This window comes from Oncorhynchus masou, unplaced genomic scaffold, assembly GCF_036934945.1.
Source record: "Oncorhynchus masou masou isolate Uvic2021 unplaced genomic scaffold, UVic_Omas_1.1 unplaced_scaffold_1585, whole genome shotgun sequence".
Taxonomy (NCBI): domain Eukaryota; kingdom Metazoa; phylum Chordata; class Actinopteri; order Salmoniformes; family Salmonidae; genus Oncorhynchus; species Oncorhynchus masou.
In genome coordinates this window covers 113,270-133,933 of record NW_027005925.1, presented here as the reverse complement: position 1 = coordinate 133,933, position 20,664 = coordinate 113,270, and the positions used below count along the sequence as shown (strand labels likewise).

At 47.6% G+C, this 20,664-nt stretch overlaps 1 protein-coding gene across 1 annotated transcript in view; it reads left to right on the top strand.

Moving 5' to 3' along the window:
* Window positions 1–1,406: 1,406 nt before the first annotated feature.
* Window positions 1,407–20,664, top strand: part of LOC135531425 (protein PALS2-like) — a 38,987-nt gene continuing 19,729 nt past the window's right edge. Inside the window, exons 1-4 of the mRNA XM_064959474.1 lie at window positions 1,407–1,552; window positions 1,843–2,070; window positions 16,612–16,743; window positions 20,200–20,296. Of these exons, the coding sequence (XP_064815546.1) occupies window positions 1,478–1,552; window positions 1,843–2,070; window positions 16,612–16,743; window positions 20,200–20,296 (532 nt within the window). The 5' untranslated portion in view covers window positions 1,407–1,477. The remainder of the gene's footprint in view (window positions 1,553–1,842; window positions 2,071–16,611; window positions 16,744–20,199; window positions 20,297–20,664) is intronic.

The following is a 20,664-nucleotide window of genomic DNA, read 5'->3' as shown; positions in this document are numbered from 1 at the left end:
TGTGGAGACAGCTCTGTGTGATATGTGGAGGAGGAGGGTGTGGAGACAGGTCTGTGTGATATGTTGAGGAGGATGGTGTGGAGACAGGTCTGTGTGATATGTGGAGGAGGAGGGTGTGGAGACAGCTCTGTGTGATATGTTGAGGAGGAGGGTGTGGAGACAGGTCTGTGTGATATGTGGAGGAGGTGTGGAGACAGGTCTGTGATATGTGGAGGAGGGTGTGGAGGGTCTGTGTGATATGGGGAGGATGGTGTGGAGACAGCTCTGTGTGATATGTGGAGGAGGAGGGTGGAGACAGCTGTGTGATATGTTGGAGGAGGAGGTCTGTGTGATATGTTGAGGAGGATGGTGTGGAGACAGGTCTGTGTGATATGTGGAGGAGGAGGGTGTGGAGACAGGTCTGTGTGATATGTTGAGGAGGAGGGTGTGGAGACAGCTCTGTGTGATAAGTGGAGGAGGAGGGTGTGGAGACAGGTCTGTGTGATATGTTGAGGAGGAGGGTGTGGAGACAGGTCTGTGTGATATGTTGAGGAGGAGGGTGTGGAGACAGGTCTGTGTGATATGTGGAGGAGGAGGGTGTGGAGACAGGTCTGTGTGATATGTGGAGGAGGAGGGTGTGGAGACAGGTCTGTGTGATATGTTGGTGTGTGTTGGGATGTTGTAACAGGTGTGTACTTGATTAACAGTGTCACGTCCTTGTCCCTTACCGGGCTGCAACCAGGGATCCTCTGCCTCACAAACAAACATGACCACACACTTAGCAGAACAGCTCTAGCAGAACGGCTCTATAGAAATATGAGCCATTGTTTTCATTTTTTTATAGCGTGAGTGGAGACGTGTTCAGCTGGGGAGTGAGGTTACGAATCCAACTGTTTTACACGGTTTCCTTTGTGTGTGGTGATGTTTTTTTCCTCGTTGGCTTAGTGTTCTACTGGAATAATTCAATCACTCTTCAATAATCATGTCTCTCCCTCTCTCCTCTAGTCCCTCTCTCCTCTAGTCCCTCTCTCCTCTAGTCCCTCTCTCCTCTAGTCCCTCTCTCCTCCAGTCACTCTACTCTAGTCCCTCTCTCCTCTAGTCCCTCTCTCCTCTAGTCACTCTCTCCTCTAGTCACTCTCTCCTCTAGTCACTCTCTCCTCTAGTCACTCTCTCCTCTAGTCACTCTCTCCTCTAGTCACTCTCTCCTCTAGTCACTCTCTCCTCTAGTCACTCTCTCCTCTAGTCCCTCTCTCCTCTAGTCCCTCTCTCCTCTAGTCCCTCTCTCCTCTAGTCCCTCTCTCCTCTAGTCCCTCTCTCCTCTAGTCCCTCTCTCCTCCAGTCCCTCTCTCTCTCTCTCTCTCTCTTCCAGTCTCTGATTGAGGCCCATGACAAGGTGGCAGCTAACTGTCTCTCTCTCTCTCTCCAGTCTCTGATTGAGGCCCATGACAAGGTGGCAGCTAAATGTTATGAGATTCCGTCGGAGGTGAACAGTAATGCCATGGCGACCGTCCCTCTCATGCCCGCCGATGCCGTCAGGATAATTGGCATTCAGAAGAAGGCTGGCGAACCACTGGTGAGTTAATGACTGAGTCCCAAATGACACCTTATTCCTTATATAGTGCACTACTTTTGACCAGGGACCAATAGCCGGGCTCCGGTCAATAGTGGTGCACTATGTAGGGAACAGGGTACCATTTAGGACGTCGCCTCAGACATTACCAATCAATCTGCAAGATCTGGATGACTGTTCATAGTTTGTAGTTAGCAGGTTAGATACATGGAATATTTAAATCCCTTCTCATGCATTAACCTCTCTCTCTCTCTCTCTCCATTCTCTCAATCCCCCTCTCTTCTCCTCCTCAGGGCGTGACGTTCAGGGTGGAACGCGGGGAGCTGGTGATCGCCAGGATCCTGCACGGCAGTATGATCGACCGGCAGGGCATGCTGCACGCGGGCGACGTGATCAGGGAGGTGAACGGGCGCGAGGTGGGCAGCGATCCCAAGGAGCTGCTGGAGCTGCTGAGGGACTGCCAGGGGGGCGTCACCCTCAAGATCCTGCCCGGCTACCGCGACACTCCAGCACCCCCACAGGTGAGAACAGGGTCATATTTATTAGTGAACCGTAGCAAAATGTTTTGCAACAGAAAACAAAAATGTTTCTTGTTGTCCAGATTCAGTTTGTTATTGGCCAGATTTCAGGTAGGTCCCTCAGTTTGTTAGCTTCCATTCACATCCTAATGACAACAACACGGGTGGCTAACATCCTCCTTTTGGAGGGACATTGGGAATGTAAAGTTTTTGCAGCAACACACCTGATTCAGTTCATTGAGGTGATTCAGCCGATTAGTAGAGTCAGGTGTGTTAAAGCAGGGCTGGACCAAAAGCCTGCCCCAACAAGTAGCTCTTCAGGAGAATGACTGGTTCCCCACTAGGTCAGAGGGGCTGTAATAATGATACTGTTAGATATTAGGAGGAGGGCTGGTTCCCCACTAGGTCAGAGGGGCTGTAATAATGATACTGGTAGATATTAGGAGGAGGGCTGGTACCCCACTAGGTCAGAGAGGCTGTAATAATGATACTGTTAGATATTAGGAGGAGGGCTGGTTCCCCACTAGGTCAGAGGGGCTGTAATAATGATACTGGTAGATATTAGGAGGAGGGCTGGTTCCCCACTAGGTCAGAGAGGCTGTAATAATGATACTGGTAGATATTAGGAGGAGGGCTGGTTCCCCATTAGGTCAGAGGGGCTGTAATAATGATACTGGTAGATATTAGGAGGAGGGCTGGTTCCCCACTAGGTCAGAGGGGCTGTAATAATGATACTGTTAGATATTAGGAGGAGGGCTGGTTCCCCACTAGGTCAGAGGGGCTGTAATAATGATACTGGTAGATATTAGGAGGAGGGCTGGTTCCCCACTAGGTCAGAGGGGCTGTAATAATGATACTGTTAGATATTAGGAGGAGGGCTGGTTCCCCACTAGGTCAGAGGGGCTGTAATAATGATACTGGTAGATATTAGGAGGAGGGCTGGTTCCCCACTAGGTCAGAGAGGCTGTAATAATGATACTGTTAGATATTAGGAGGAGGGCTGGTTCCCCACTAGGTCAGAGGGGCTGTAATAATGATACTGGTAGATATTAGGAGGAGGGCTGGTTCCCCACTAGGTCAGAGGGGCTGTAATAATGATACTGGTAGATATTAGGAGGAGGGCTGGTTCCCCACTAGGTCAGAGGGGCTGTAATAATGATACTGGTAGATATTAGGAGGAGGGCTGGTTCCCCACTAGGTCAGAGGGGCTGTAATAATGATACTGTTAGATATTAGGAGGAGGGCTGGTTCCCCACTAGGTCAGAGGGGCTGTAATAATGACACTGTTAGATATTAGGAGGAGGGCTGGTTCCCCACTAGGTCAGAGGGGCTGTAATAATGATACTGGTAGATATTAGGAGGAGGGCTGGTTCCCCACTAGGTCAGAGGGGCTGTAATAATGATACTGGTAGATATTAGGAGGAGGGCTGGTTCCCCACTAGGTCAGAGGGGCTGTAATAATGATACTGTTAGATATTAGGAGGAGGGCTGGTTCCCCACTAGGTCAGAGGGGCTGTAATAATGATACTGGTAGATATTAGGAGGAGGGCTGGTTCCCCACTAGGTCAGAGGGGCTGTAATAATGATACTGGTAGATATTAGGAGGAGGGCTGGTTCCCCACTAGGTCAGAGGGGCTGTAATAATGATACTGTTAGATATTAGGAGGAGGGCTGGTTCCCCACTAGGTCAGAGAGGCTGTAATAATGATACTGGTAGATATTAGGAGGAGGGCTGGTTCCCCACTAGGTCAGAGGGGCTGTAATAATGATACTGGTAGATATTAGGAGGAGGGCTGGTTCCCCACTAGGTCAGAGGGGCTGTAATAATGATACTGGTAGATATTAGGAGGAGGGCTGGTTCCCCACTAGGTCAGAGGGGCTGTAATAATGATACTGGTAGATATTAGGAGGAGGGCTGGTTCCCCACTAGGTCAGAGGGGCTGTAATAATGATACTGTTAGATATTAGGAGGAGGGCTGGTTCCCCACTAGGTCAGAGGGGCTGTAATAATGATACTGGTAGATATTAGGAGGAGGGCTGGTTCCCCACTAGGTCAGAGGGGCTGTAATAATGATACTGGTAGATATTAGGAGGAGGGCTGGTTCCCCACTAGGTCAGAGGGGCTGTAATAATGATACTGTTAGATATTAGGAGGAGGGCTGGTTCCCCACTAGGTCAGAGGGGCTGTAATAATGATACTGGTAGATATTAGGAGGAGGGCTGGTTCCCCACTAGGTCAGAGGGGCTGTAATAATGATACTGGTAGATATTAGGAGGAGGGCTGGTTCCCCACTAGGTCAGAGGGGCTGGTAGATGTAATAATGATACTGGTAGATATTAGGAGGAGGGCTGGTTCCCCACTAGGTCAGAGGGCTGTAATAATGATACTGGTAGATATTAGGAGGAGGGCTGGTTCCCCACTAGGTCAGAGGGGCCACTAGGTCAGGTCAGAGGGGCTGTAATAATGATACTGGTAGATATTAGGAGGAGGGCTGGTTCCCCACTAGGTCAGAGGGGCTGTAATAATGATACTGGTAGATATTAGGAGGAGGGCTGGTTCCCCACTAGGTCAGAGGGGCTGTAATAATGATACTGTTAGATATTAGGAGGAGGGCTGGTTCCCCACTAGGTCAGAGGGGCTGTAATAATGATACTGGTAGATATTAGGAGATATTAGAGGAGGGCTGGTTCCCCACTAGGTCAGAGGGGCTGTAATAATGATACTGGTAGATATTAGGAGGAGGGCTGGTTCCCCACTAGGTCAGAGGGGCTGTAATAATGATACTGGTAGATATTAGGAGGAGGGCTGGTTCCCCACTAGGTCAGAGGGGCTGTAATAATGATACTGGTAGATATTAGGAGGAGGGCTGGTTCCCCACTAGGTCAGAGAGGCTGTAATAATGATACTGGTAGATATTAGGAGGAGGGCTGGTTCCCCACTAGGTCAGAGGGGCTGTAATAATGATACTGGTAGATATTAGGAGGAGGGCTGGTTCCCCACTAGGTCAGAGGGGCTGTAATAATGATACTGGTAGATATTAGGAGGAGGGCTGGTTCCCCACTAGGTCAGAGGGGCTGTAATAATGATACTGTTAGATATTAGGAGGAGGGCTGGTTCCCCACTAGGTCAGAGGGGCTGTAATAATGATACTGGTAGATATTAGGAGGAGGGCTGGTTCCCCACTAGGTCAGAGGGGCTGTAATAATGATACTGTTAGATATTAGGAGGAGGGCTGGTTCCCCACTAGGTCAGAGGGGCTGTAATAATGATACTGGTAGATATTAGGAGGAGGGCTGGTTCCCCACTAGGTCAGAGGGGCTGTAATAATGATACTGGTAGATATTAGGAGGAGGGCTGGTTCCCCACTAGGTCAGAGGGGCTGTAATAATGATACTGGTAGATATTAGGAGGAGGGCTGGTTCCCCACTAGGTCAGAGGGGCTGTAATAATGACACTGTTAGATATTAGGAGGAGGGCTGGTTCCCCACTAGGTCAGAGGGGCTGTAATAATGATACTGTTAGATATTAGGAGGAGGGCTGGTTCCCCACTAGGTCAGAGAGGCTGTAATAATGACACTGGTAGATATTAGGATATTAGGAGGAGGGCTGGTTCCCCACTAGGTCAGAGGGGCTGTAATAATGATACTGGTAGATATTAGGAGGAGGGCTGGTTCCCCACTAGGTCAGAGGGGCTGTAATAATGATACTGGTAGATATTAGGAGGAGGGCTGGTTCCCCACTAGGTCAGAGGGGCTGTAATAATGATACTGGTAGATATTAGGAGGAGGGCTGGTTCCCCACTAGGTCAGAGGGGCTGTAATAATGATACTGGTAGATATTAATGATACTGGAGATATTAGGAGGAGGGCTGGTTCCCCACTAGGTCAGAGGGGCTGTAATAATGATACTGTTAGATATTAGGAGGAGGGCTGGTTCCCCACTAGGTCAGAGAGGCTGTAATAATGATACTGTTAGAGAGGCTGTAATAATGATACTGGTAGATATTAGGAGGAGGGCTGGTTCCCCACTAGGTCAGAGGGGCTGTAATAATGATACTGGTAGATATTAGGAGGGCTGGTTCCCCACTAGGTCAGAGGGGCTGTAATAATGATACTGTTAGATATTAGGAGGAGGGCTGGTTCCCCATTAGGTCAGAGGGGCTGTAATAATGATACTGTTAGATATTAGGAGGAGGGCTGGTTCCCCACTAGGTCAGAGGGGCTGTAATAATGATACTGTTAGATATTAGGAGGAGGGCTGGTTCCCCACTAGGTCAGAGGGGCTGTAATAATGATACTGGTAGATATTAGGAGGAGGGAGGGGCTGGTTCCCCCCACTAGGTCAGAGGGGCTGTAATAATGATACTGGTAGATATTAGGAGGAGGGCTGGTTCCCCACTAGGTCAGAGGGGCTGTAATAATGATTAGGAGGGAGGGGCTGGTTCCCCACTAGGTCAGAGGGGCTGTAATAATGATACTGTTAGATATTAGGAGGAGGGCTGGTTCCCCACTAGGTCAGAGGGGCTGTAATAATGATACTGTTAGATATTAGGAGGAGGGCTGGTTCCCCACTAGGTCAGAGAGGCTGTAATAATGATACTGGTAGATATTAGGAGGAGGGCTGGTTCCCCACTAGGTCAGAGGGGCTGTAATAATGATACTGTTAGATATTAGGAGGAGGGCTGGTTCCCCACTAGGTCAGAGGGGCTGTAATAATGATACTGTTAGATATTAGGAGGAGGGCTGGTTCCCCACTAGGTCAGAGGGGCTGTAATAATGATACTGGTAGATATTAGGAGGAGGGCTGGTTCCCCACTAGGTCAGAGGGGCTGTAATAATGATACTGGTAGATATTAGGAGGAGGGCTGGTTCCCCACTAGGTCAGAGGGGCTGTAATAATGATACTGTTAGATATTAGGAGGAGGGCTGGTTCCCCACTAGGTCAGAGGGGCTGTAATAATGATACTGGTAGATATTAGGAGGAGGGCTGGTTCCCCACTAGGTCAGAGGGGCTGTAATAATGATACTGGTAGATATTAGGAGGAGGGCTGGTTCCCCACTAGGTCAGAGGGGCTGTAATAATGATACTGGTAGATATTAGGAGGAGGGCTGGTTCCCCACTAGGTCAGAGGGGCTGTAATAATGATACTGTTAGATATTAGGAGGAGGGGGCTGGTTCCCCACTAGGTCAGAGGGGCTGTAATAATGATACTGGTAGATATTAGGAGGAGGGCTGGTTCCCCACTAGGTCAGAGGGGCTGTAATAATGATACTGGTAGATATTAGGAGGAGGGCTGGTTCCCCACTAGGTCAGAGGGGCTGTAATAATGATACTGTTAGATATTAGGAGGAGGGCTGGTTCCCCACTAGGTCAGAGGGGCTGTAATAATGATACTGGTAGATATTAGGAGGAGGGCTGGTTCCCCACTAGGTCAGAGGGGCTGTAATAATGATACTGGTAGATATTAGGGAGGGCTGGTTCCCCACTAGGTCAGAGGGGCTGTAATAATGATACTGGTAGATATTAGGAGGAGGGCTGGTTCCCCACTAGGTCAGAGAGGCTGTAATAATGATACTGGTAGATATTAGGAGGAGGGCTGGTTCCCACTAGGTCAGAGGGGCTGTAATAATGATACTGGTAGATATTAGGAGGAGGGCTGGTTCCCCACTAGGTCAGAGGGGCTGTAATAATGATACTGTTAGATATTAGGAGGAGGGCTGGTTCCCCACTAGGTCAGAGGGGCTGTAATAATGATACTGGTAGATATTAGGAGGAGGGCTGGTTCCCCACTAGGTCAGAGGGGCTGTAATAATGATACTGGTAGATATTAGGAGGAGGGCTGGTTCCCCACTAGGTCAGAGGGGCTGTAATAATGATACTGTATATTAGATACTGGTAGATATTAGGAGGAGGGCTGGTTCCCCACTAGGTCAGAGAGGCTGTAATAATGATACTGGTAGATATTAGGAGGAGGGCTGGTTCCCCACTAGGTCAGAGGGGCTGTAATAATGATACTGGTAGATATTAGGAGGAGGGCTGGTTCCCCACTAGGTCAGAGGGGCTGTAATAATGATACTGTTAGATATTAGGAGGAGGGCTGGTTCCCCACTAGGTCAGAGGGGCTGTAATAATGATACTGTTAGATATTAGGAGGAGGGCTGGTTCCCCACTAGGTCAGAGGGGCTGTAATAATGATACTGGTAGATATTAGGAGGAGGGCTGGTTCCCCACTAGGTCAGAGGGGCTGTAATAATGATACTGGTAGATATTAGGAGGAGGGCTGGTTCCCCACTAGGTCAGAGGGGCTGTAATAATGATACTGGTAGATATTAGGAGGAGGGCTGGTTCCCCACTAGGTCAGAGGGGCTGTAATAATGATACTGGTAGATATTAGGAGGAGGGCTGGTTCCCCACTAGGTCAGAGGGGCTGTAATAATGATACTGGTAGATATTAGGAGGAGGGCTGGTTCCCCACTAGGTCAGAGGGGCTGTAATAATGATACTGTTAGATATTAGGAGGTCAGGGGGCTGTAATAATGCTGGTTCCCCACTAGGTCAGAGGGGCTGTAATAATGATACTGGTAGATATTAGGAGGAGGTCAGAGGGGCTGGTTCCCCACTAGGTCAGAGGGGCTGTAATAATGATACTGGTAGATATTAGGAGGAGGGCTGGTTCCCCACTAGGTCAGAGGGGCTGTAATAATGATACTGGTAGATATTAGGAGGAGGGCTGGTTCCCCACTAGGTCAGAGGGGCTGTAATAATGATACTGTTAGATATTAGGAGGAGGGCTGGTTCCCCACTAGGTCAGAGGGGCTGTAATAATGATACTGTTAGATATTAGGAGGAGGGCTGGTTCCCCACTAGGTCAGAGAGGCTGTAATAATGATACTGGTAGATATTAGGAGGAGGGCTGGTTCCCCACTAGGTCAGAGGGGCTGTAATAATGATACTGGTAGATATTAGGAGGAGGGCTGGTTCCCACTAGGTCAGAGGGGCTGTAATAATGATACTGGTAGATATTAGGAGGAGGGCTGGTTCCCCACTAGGTCAGAGGGGCTGTAATAATGATACTGGTAGATATTAGGAGGAGGGCTGGTTCCCCACTAGGTCAGAGGGGCTGTAATAATGATACTGGTAGATATTAGAAGGAGGGCTGGTTCCCCACTAGGTCAGAGGGGCTGTAATAATGATACTGTTAGATATTAGGAGGAGGGCTGGTTCCCCACTAGGTCAGAGAGGCTGTAATAATGATACTGGTAGATATTAGGAGGAGGGCTGGTTCCCCACTAGGTCAGAGGGGCTGTAATAATGATACTGGTAGATATTAGGAGGGCTGGTTCCCCACTAGGTCAGAGGGGCTGTAATAATGATACTGTTAGATATTAGGAGGGCTGGTTCCCCATTAGGTCAGAGGGGCTGTAATAATGATACTGTTAGATATTAGGAGGAGGGCTGGTTCCCCACTAGGTCAGAGGGGCTGTAATAATGATACTGTTAGATATTAGGAGGAGGGCTGGTTCCCCACTAGGTCAGAGGGGCTGTAATAATGATACTGGTAGATATTAGGAGGAGGGCTGGTTCCCCACTAGGTCAGAGGGGCTGTAATAATGATACTGGTAGATATTAGGAGGAGGGCTGGTATATTAGGAGGAGGGCTGGTTCCCCACTAGGTCAGAGGGGCTGTAATAATGATACTGTTAGATATTAGGAGGAGGGCTGGTTCCCCACTAGGTCAGAGGGGCTGTAATAATGATACTGTTAGATATTAGGAGGAGGGCTGGTTCCCCACTAGGTCAGAGAGGCTGTAATAATGATACTGGTAGATATTAGGAGGAGGGCTGGTTCCCCACTAGGTCAGAGGGGCTGTAATAATGATACTGTTAGATATTAGGAGGAGGGCTGGTTCCCCACTAGGTCAGAGGGGCTGTAATAATGATACTGTTAGATATTAGGAGGAGGGCTGGTTCCCCACTAGGTCAGAGGGGGCTGTAATAATGATACTGGTAGATATTAGGAGGGGGCTGGTTCCCCACTAGGTCAGAGGGGCTGTAATAATGATACTGATATTAGGAGGAGGGCTGGTTCCCCACTAGGTCAGAGGGGCTGTAATAATGATACTGTTAGATATTAGGAGGAGGGCTGGTTCCCCACTAGGTCAGAAGGGCTGTAATAATGATACTGGTAGATATTAGGAGGAGGGCTGGTTCCCCACTAGGTCAGAGGGGCTGTAATAATGATACTGTTAGATATTAGGAGGAGGGCTGGTTCCCCACTAGGTCAGAGAGGCTGTAATAATGATACTGGTAGATATTAGGAGGAGGGCTGGTTCCCCACTAGGTCAGAGGGGCTGTAATAATGATACTGTTAGATATTAGGAGGAGGGCTGGTTCCCCACTAGGTCAGAGGGGCTGTAATAATGATACTGGTAGATATTAGGGGGCTGTAATAATGATACTGTTAGAGGAGGGCTGGTTCCCCACTAGGTCAGAGGGGCTGTAATAATGATACTGGTAGATATTAGGAGGAGGGCTGGTTCCCCACTAGGTCAGAGGGGCTGTAATAATGATACTGTTAGATATTAGGAGAGGGCTGGTTCCCCACTAGGTCAGAGGGGCTGTAATAATGATACTGGTAGATATTAGGAGGAGGGCTGGTTCCCCACTAGGTCAGAGGGGCTGTAATAATGATACTGGTAGATATTAGGAGGGGGCTGGTTCCCCACTAGGTCAGAGGGGCTGTAATAATGATACTGGTAGATATTAGGAGGAGGGCTGGTTCCCCACTAGGTCAGAGAGGCTGTAATAATGATACTGGTAGATATTAGGAGGGCTGGTTCCCCACTAGGTCAGAGGGGCTGTAATAATGACACTGGTAGATATTAGGAGGAGGGCCGGTTCCCCACCAGGTCAGAGGGGCTGTAATAATGATACTGTTAGATATTAGGAGGAGGGCTGGTTCCCCACTAGGTCAGAGGGGCTGTAATAATGATACTGGTAGATATTAGGAGGAGGGCTGGTTCCCCACTAGGTCAGAGAGGCTGTAATAATGATACTGGTAGATATTAGGAGGAGGGCTGGTTCCCCACTAGGTCAGAGGGGCTGTAATAATGATACTGTTAGATATTAGGAGGAGGGCTGGTTCCCCACTAGGTCAGAGAGGCTGTAATAATGATACTGGTAGATATTAGGAGGAGGGCTGGTTCCCCACTAGGTCAGAGGGGCTGTAATAATGATACTGGTAGATATTAGGAGGAGGGCTGGTTCCCCACTAGGTCAGAGGGGCTGTAATAATGATACTGGTAGATATTAGGAGGAGGGCTGGTTCCCCACTAGGTCAGAGGGGCTGTAATAATGATACTGGTAGATATTAGGAGGAGGGCTGGTTCCCCACTAGGTCAGAGGGGCTGTAATAATGATACTGTTAGATATTAGGAGGAGGGCTGGTTCCCCACTAGGTCAGAGGGGCTGTAATAATGATACTGGTAGATATTAGGAGGAGGGCTGGTTCCCCACTAGGTCAGAGGGGCTGTAATAATGATACTGTTAGATATTAGGAGGAGGGCTGGTTCCCCACTAGGTCAGAGGGGCTGTAATAATGATACTGTTAGATATTAGGAGGAGGGCTGGTTCCCCACTAGGTCAGAGGGGCTGTAATAATGATACTGGTAGATATTAGGAGGAGGGCTGGTTCCCCACTAGGTCAGAGGGGCTGTAATAATGATACTGTTAGATATTAGGAGGAGGGCTGGTTCCCACTAGGTCAGAGGGGCTGTAATAATGATACTGGTAGATATTAGGAGGAGGGCTGGTTCCCCACTAGGTCAGAGGGGCTGTAATAATGATACTGGTAGATATTAGGAGGAGGGCTGGTTCCCCACTAGGTCAGAGGGGCTGTAATAATGATACTGGTAGATATTAGGAGGAGGGCTGGTTCCCCACTAGGTCAGAGGGGCTGTAATAATGATACTGGTAGATATTAGGAGGAGGGCTGGTTCCCCACTAGGTCAGAGAGGCTGTAATAATGATACTGGTAGATATTAGGAGGAGGGCTGGTTCCCCACTAGGTCAGAGGGGCTGTAATAATGATACTGGTAGATATTAGGAGGAGGGCTGGTTCCCCACTAGGTCAGAGGGGCTGTAATAATGATACTGGTAGATATTAGGAGGGCTGGTTCCCCACTAGGTCAGAGGGGCTGTAATAATGATACTGGTAGATATTAGGAGGAGGGCTGGTTCCCCACTAGGTCAGAGAGGCTGTAATAATGATACTGTTAGATATTAGGAGGAGGGCTGGTTCCCCACTAGGTCAGAGGGGCTGTAATAATGACACTGTTAGATATTAGGAGGAGGGCTGGTTCCCCACTAGGTCAGAGGGGCTGTAATAATGATACTGGTAGATATTAGGAGGAGGGCTGGTTCCCCACTAGGTCAGAGAGGCTGTAATAATGATACTGGTAGATATTAGGAGGAGGGCTGGTTCCCCACTAGGTCAGAGGGGCTGTAATAATGATACTGTTAGATATTAGGAGGAGGGCTGGTTCCCCACTAGGTCAGAGGGGCTGTAATAATGATACTGGTAGATATTAGGAGGAGGGCTGGTTCCCCACTAGGTCAGAGGGGCTGTAATAATGATACTGGTAGATATTAGGAGGGCTGGTTCCCCACTAGGTCAGAGGGGCTGTAATAATGATACTGGTAGATATTAGGAGGAGGGCTGGTTCCCCACTAGGTCAGAGAGGCTGTAATAATGATACTGGTAGATATTAGGAGGGCTGGTTCCCCACTAGGTCAGAGGGGCTGTAATAATGACACTGGTAGATATTAGGAGGAGGGCCGGTTCCCCACCAGGTCAGAGGGGCTGTAATAATGATACTGTTAGATATTAGGAGGAGGGCTGGTTCCCCACTAGGTCAGAGAGGCTGTAATAATGATACTGGTAGATATTAGGAGGAGGGCTGGTTCCCCACTAGGTCAGAGGGGCTGTAATAATGATACTGTTAGATATTAGGAGGAGGGCTGGTTCCCCACTAGGTCAGAGGGGCTGTAATAATGATACTGTTAGATATTAGGAGGAGGGCTGGTTCCCCACTAGGTCAGAGGGGCTGTAATAATGATACTGGTAGATATTAGGAGGAGGGCTGGTTCCCCACTAGGTCAGAGGGGCTGTAATAATGATACTGGTAGATATTAGGAGGAGGGCTGGTTCCCCACTAGGTCAGAGGGGCTGTAATAATGATACTGTTAGATATTAGGAGGAGGGCTGGTTCCCCACTAGGTCAGAGGGGCTGTAATAATGATACTGGTAGATATTAGGAGGAGGGCTGGTTCCCCACTAGGTCAGAGGGGCTGTAATAATGATACTGTTAGATATTAGGAGGAGGGCTGGTTCCCCACTAGGTCAGAGGGGCTGTAATAATGACACTGTTAGATATTAGGAGGAGGGCTGGTTCCCCACTAGGTCAGAGAGGCTGTAATAATGATACTGGTAGATATTAGGAGGAGGGCTGGTTCCCCACTAGGTCAGAGGGGCTGTAATAATGACACTGTTAGATATTAGGAGGAGGGCTGGTTCCCCACTAGGTCAGAGGGGCTGTAATAATGACACTGTTAGATATTAGGAGGAGGGCTGGTTCCCCACTAGGTCAGAGGGGCTGTAATAATGATACTGGTAGATATTAGGAGGAGGGCTGGTTCCCCACTAGGTCAGAGGGGCTGTAATAATGACACTGTTAGATATTAGGAGGAGGGCTGGTTCCCCACTAGGTCAGAGGGGCTGTAATAATGATACTGGTAGATATTAGGAGGAGGGCTGGTTCCCCACTAGGTCAGAGAGGCTGTAATAATGATACTGGTAGATATTAGGAGGAGGGCTGGTTCCCCACTAGGTCAGAGGGGCTGTAATAATGATACTGGTAGATATTAGGAGGAGGGCTGGTTCCCCACTAGGTCAGAGGGGCTGTAATAATGATACTGTTAGATATTAGGAGGAGGGCTGGTTCCCCACTAGGTCAGAGGGGCTGTAATAATGACACTGGTAGATATTAGGAGGAGGGCTGGTTCCCCACTAGGTCAGAGGGGCTGTAATAATGATACTGTTAGATATTAGGAGGAGGGCTGGTTCCCCACTAGGTCAGAGGGGCTGTAATAATGATACTGTTAGATATTAGGAGGAGGGCTGGTTCCCCACTAGGTCAGAGGGGCTGTAATAATGATACTGTTAGATATTAGGAGGAGGGCTGGTTCCCCACTAGGTCAGAGGGGCTGTAATAATGATACTGGTAGATATTAGGAGGAGGGCTGGTTCCCCACTAGGTCAGAGGGGCTGTAATAATGATACTGTTAGATATTAGGAGGAGGGCTGGTTCCCCACTAGGTCAGAGGGGCTGTAATAATGATACTGTTAGATATTAGGAGGAGGGCTGGTTCCCCACTAGGTCAGAGGGGCTGTAATAATGATACTGGTAGATATTAGGAGGAGGGCTGGTTCCCCACTAGGTCAGAGGGGCTGTAATAATGATACTGTTAGATATTAGGAGGAGGGCTGGTTCCCCACTAGGTCAGAGGGGCTGTAATAATGATACTGTTAGATATTAGGAGGAGGGCTGGTTCCCCACTAGGTCAGAGGGGCTGTAATAATGATACTGGTAGATATTAGGAGGGCTGGTTCCCCACTAGGTCAGAGGGGCTGTAATAATGATACTGTTAGATATTAGGAGGAGGGCTGGTTCCCCACTAGGTCAGAGAGGCTGTAATAATGATACTGTTAGATATTAGAAGGACCATGCCCCTATCTCCTATCATGTTTTTTGGGGGTATCTATACTTTACTATTGATGTTTTTTTACTCCAAACATTTCCCCTGACACCCAAAAAGTACTTGTTACATTTCAAATGCTTAGCAGGACAGGAAAAAGGTCCAATTCACACACTTCCCAACTGCCTCTGATCTGGCAGACTTGCTCATCACAAATGCTTCATTTGTAAAGGATGTCTGAGTGTTGGAGTGTGCCCCTGGCGAGCTGTACATTTACAGAACAAGAACATGGTGCTGTCTGCTTTTCTATAGTAAAAAATCATTTGAAATGATTTATACTTTTACATTTTGATACTTAAGTATATTTTAGCAATTACATTTCATTTTGATACATATTTATAACCAAACACTTTGACTTTTACTCAAGTAGAATTTTACTGGGTGACTTTTAGGACCAGAGTCATTTTCTATGAAGTTATCTTTGACTTTTTCCATCACTGTGTTTTTGTACCTGTCAGGGTGGTTGAGGGGGAGACGGGGTTGACCTGGTCCTAACCCAGAATGACAGGGCACGCAGCTGGAACTGTTACCCTGCCTGGGACACACTGGTCCTATTAATACACTTCATGGGATAACTGGGGCACTGAGGAGAGGGAGGGAGGGAGGGAGGGAGGGAGGGAGGGGGAGGGAGGGAGGGGGAGACGGGGTTGACCTGGTCCTAACCCAGAATGACAGGGCACGCAGCTGGAACTGTTACCCTGCCTGGGACACACTGGTCCTATTAATACACTTCATGGGATAACTGGGGCACTGAGGAGAGGGGGGGAGGAGGGAGGGGGAAGGAGAGGGAGGGAGGGAGGGGGAGAGGGGAGGGGGAGGGAGGGAGGGGGAAGGAGAGGGAGGGAGGGGGAGACGGGGTTGACCTGGTCCTAACCCAGAATGACAGGGCACGCAGCTGGAACTGTTACCCTGCCTGGGACACACTGGTCCTATTAATACACTTCATGGGATAACTGGGGCACTGAGGAGAGGGAGGGGAGGGAGGAGAGGGAGGGAGGGGAGAGGGGAGGGGAGGGAGGGGGAGACGGTTGACCTGGTCCTAACCCAGAATGACAGGGCACGCAGCTGGAACTGTTACCCTGCCTGGGACACACTGGTCCTATTAATACACTTCATGGGATAACTGGGGCACTGAGGAGAGGGAGGGAGGGAGGGAGGGAGGGGGAAGGAGAGGGAGGGAGGGGGAGACGGGGTTGACCTGGTCCTAACCCAGAATGATAGGGCACGCAGCTGGAACTGTTACCCTGCCTGGGACACACTGGTCCTATTAATACACTTCATGGGATAACTGGGGCACTGAGGAGAGGGGGGGGGGGGGGAGAGGGAGGGGAGGGAGAGAGAGGGAGGGAGGGGAGAGGAGAGAGAGGAAGGGAGGGAGGGAGAGAGGGAGTGTATGAAAGAGAAGGAAAGCCTATCTGGGGCATGAAGAGGATTAAAGGAAAGGACAGCTGATCTGGGGCCTTATATAGGACAGGGCTCTCCAACCCTGTTCCTGGAGAGATACGGTCCCGTAGGACGGGGCTCTCCAACCCTGTTCCTGGAGAGATACGGTCCCGTAGGACGGGGCTCTCCAACCCTGTTCCTGGAGAGATACGGTCCCGTAGGACGGGGCTCTCCAACCCTGTTCCTGGAGAGATACGGTCCTGTATTGTTGTTGTTAAACACCCCTCCTATTTCCTTTTTTCTACCTGAAGCTGTAACTATGGTAACACAGACCTTGTTTTCTAGGTGCATCTGAAAGCCCACTTTAACTACAGCCCAGCCACAGACAAGCTGATCCCCTGTAAGGAGGCTGGCCTGGCCTTCTCTAAAGGAGACGTTTTGCACATTGTCAACAGAGAGGACCCTAACTGGTGGCAGGTAGGTACTGCTGACCACAGAACAGCCCTTAGCTGTGTGTTATTCATCCATAATCCACAGGTCCTCATGCCTTACTGCTCAAATATGGCTCTGCTACTACTTTCAGAGGAACGTTCCCATAGACTCAGGGTTGAATGACTTTCCCACATCCACCCCTAGGCACTTGATCTGAAACGACTGGATGGAGAGATACAGTGGAAGCAATATGGTAATAGGTCCGTGCTCCATCTTGCCTTCTTTTGATTCGCTAAGTGGAACTTTTAATTAGGGATGCACGATATATCGGAATCGGGCGATATTAGCTAAAAAAAAAATGCCAACATCGGTATCGGCCCGATGTCTAGTTTAACAGCAACGTTAAAAACCGGTGTCAAAGCTGCCGTGCATATCTATATAACGTAGGTACATGACGTAATGACGCCACGTAAAATGTAGCGCTACACGTGCAACACAGCATTCCTAACCTAGCCCACAATGTCTGCTGTGTGGATCGAGCAGTCAAAAAGTCCAGCAGTCATTTGAAAGAGGAAGAACATTTCAGCGAGACAACTCAAAGGTGAAATCCATTAGTGGCAAGATAATGGAATTCATTGCCCTTGACAATCAACCGTTCTCTGTCGGGGGTGATGTTGGCTTTCGCCGACTGGTCGAGCAGCGGTACACACTACCAAGTGCGCTGTTGTTCAGATGTTGCCCTCCCGGAGTTACACAGTAATAGCTTCACCACATGCTATGGAACACCGTTTGGGTCTTTGGGTGTCAAACACTTTCACAATAACACTGTTTGACAATAACACTGTTTGACAATAACACTGTTTGACAATAACACTATTTGACGCGTTAAATAAGCTTTTAATTTGCCATGTAAAATAACAGCGTTCTATTGTAGAATGTTGTGTGTTCTGAGTTTACAAGCCAAGCACCACCACTACTATCAGTAGCACTCAAAGCTGCACAAGGTTCTGAGTTTACAAGCCAAGCACCACCACTACTATCAGTAGCACTGTCAAAGCTGCACAAGGTTCTGAGTTTACAAGCAAAGCACCACCACTACTATCAGTAGCACTGTCAAAGCTGTACAAGGTTCTGAGTTTACAAGCCAAGCACCACCACTACTATCATTAGCACTCAAAGCTGTACAAAAAAAGTCTGCAAACACCGGCCACGATGTGTTTACAATAACGCGTTGGGAATAAAGCATCATTTGTTCAACCGCAACTTCTGGGGTAGCTAGCTTTAGCTTGGTACCTAGCTAGCACCAATACAACCAGCCTGAAAACAATGACCAGTAGAAACTGCAGTCATTTTCACTATTCTTAGCAATGATTTAGGAATCCTTGTGATTAAGTATTATCTAGGTAGTCTCTTGTTGTTCCTCTATTGAAATTGAACTTCAGTTCATGAAGATAAGTAGCTAGCCAGCGACTTAACCTTGTTTCCCATAGCTATATTATAAGCAGCTGGCTAGTGAGTCTCAATGGGACCGGGTTATTTGTTGTGAAGCTAGCCGCAATAAGGATTAGGCACAATAGAGGAATTTGCGGTTTGCCTTCAAAATAAAAGTACCTCTTTGAAAGTGATGCACAAGGTTACAATTGGTGGAATCATGCCATATTTAGACTAGATAATGTTAAACAAAATTGAAATGTGGAGCAATGAAATGGGGTATCCGTTTACTCGGTGACACCCACAGAACACAACTGTGAAGCTGTGAAGAGTTTACACAAATATTAGCGTTGTAGCTCTTATCGCGGGACTGTGACTGTGAAATCATCTCCACAGTCAGCCTATTGTGTGTACTGACATTCATATTGCAGTGTACAGCTTTACCTAAGGATTGGGGATCAATGAAATGGGGTTTCAGTCTACTCAATACCCAATATATTTTTTCAGTTATCAGACTCCAAAACATCCACACAGTATAGGTTGACAATACATGTGGCTCAATTCACAGTTGTTTCAGAGTCCCGCAATGAGAGCTACAACGCTAATGTTCTCTGGGTGTCACTGCGGAGACTGGTACACCGTCATTGATCCACAATCCATTGGTAAGGCTGTCAGTGAAATAAGTATGCCCACAATGCAATTCTAACATATTTTATTTATTTTTTATTTTACCTTTATTTAACTAGGCAAGTCAGTTAAGAACAAATTCTTATTTTCAATGACTGCCTAGGAACAGTGAGTTAACTGCCTGTTCAGGGGCAGAACGACAGATTTGTACCTTGTCAGCTCAGGGATTCGAACTTGCAACCTTTCGGTTACTAGTCCAACGCTCTAACCACTAGGCTACCCTATTACATCCAGTGTAGATTCAAACGCTTTTGTCAAATTAACAAATTGTCTTTTGATGATTTTTATAACATTCCAACCTCATTTAGCATGATCTATTAAACTGCCATAATTATACTATTTGTATTCATTTGCATCACTGTCAATGGCATACTTTTATTTTGAAGGCTAACCGCAAAGTCCACTATTTTGGCTAATCCTTATTGTGTCTAGCTTCACATAGATGGGTCCAACCACCATTAATCAAATAAGAACTGTCTTATAAATTAGGGTTATTTTAGATGATGACACCTAGCTATATAGTTAGCCAGGTAACTATAGCTACTGAAACAGATGATGTGTTTTTGAGGAAGAACATTGTTTGCATCTATGAGTTAGCTAGCAACACTACCAGCATCATAGCATACGTATCGATGAGTCGTTGTGACACATGAAATACGAGTGATAGTGTAATAATTACATTTAAAAAATGAATGAACGAGTTCGATTTATGTGACGTGTAGTCATATCCTGATTGATCAACAAGCTTATATGACACGTCAAATAGTTTTTATTTGACGTGTAACTTTTTTGACACGCAAAGACCCAAACTGTGTTCCATAGAAATCCTGGTTGAGAATGAAACGACTTAACAACGAAACAGCACAGCAAGTAAGTGAAATGAATATGTTTTGATGATGTTTTACTGGTAATGGGGACGTGCGTAAATGCCAACAAAATAACTTTTTGGTCAGTGTGGTGTGTAACCTTTTATTTAACTGGGGAAATCAGTTAAGAAGAACAAATTCTTATTTACAATGACCGCCTACCCCGGCCAAACCCGGACAACGCTGGGACAATTGTGTGCCACCCTATGGGACTCCCAATCACGGCTGGATGTGATACAGCCTGGATTCAAACCAGGGACTGTAGTGATGCCTCTTGCACTGAGATGCAGTGCCTTAGACTGCTGCATCAATGTGTGTGTGTTAACTATTTAACTGTACTGGAATATCGTTTTTTTCCACTACATTTAATCACATTGCTTCCAGCTGTCCTACCCTAATGGAATAGGGGCTAGTATTCCATTTCTGACTTCAATTTACAAAACAATAACTGATCCTTAAGAGTAGAGCAAGAGAAACAGGAAGTAGCATGTCTCTGACCTCACATCCTGTCCCCCAGGCAGTCAACATTGTGGGAGGAGCCACAGGACTGATCCCCAGTCAGTTCTTAGAGGAGAAGAGGAAGGCCTTTGTGAGGAGAGAATGGAATGGATCAGGTACATTTCTGACTATGTAAAGTGACATTGGGTGTTTTGAAAAGTGCTTCAAATGTAATTATTATTACGTAGTTAGACTTCTTTACACCCGCCTATATAACTCAGAACACTGCCTGGTTCAACTAAGGTGAAATGGAATTGTAACACACTATACTCAACAAATTACTGACATCTACCCCAAAATCATATCTTCCTCCCACCTGTTTGTGTCCCAAATGGATCCCTTTACCCTATATAGTGAAAAGTAGTGTACTATATATGCACAGCCTCTATACCCATCACAGTTTATTTCTCAAATTATCACATTTGGCAGCAAACTGCCATGAAAGTATAGGCTGAATCCACACTCTAATGAATAACCCCCCCCC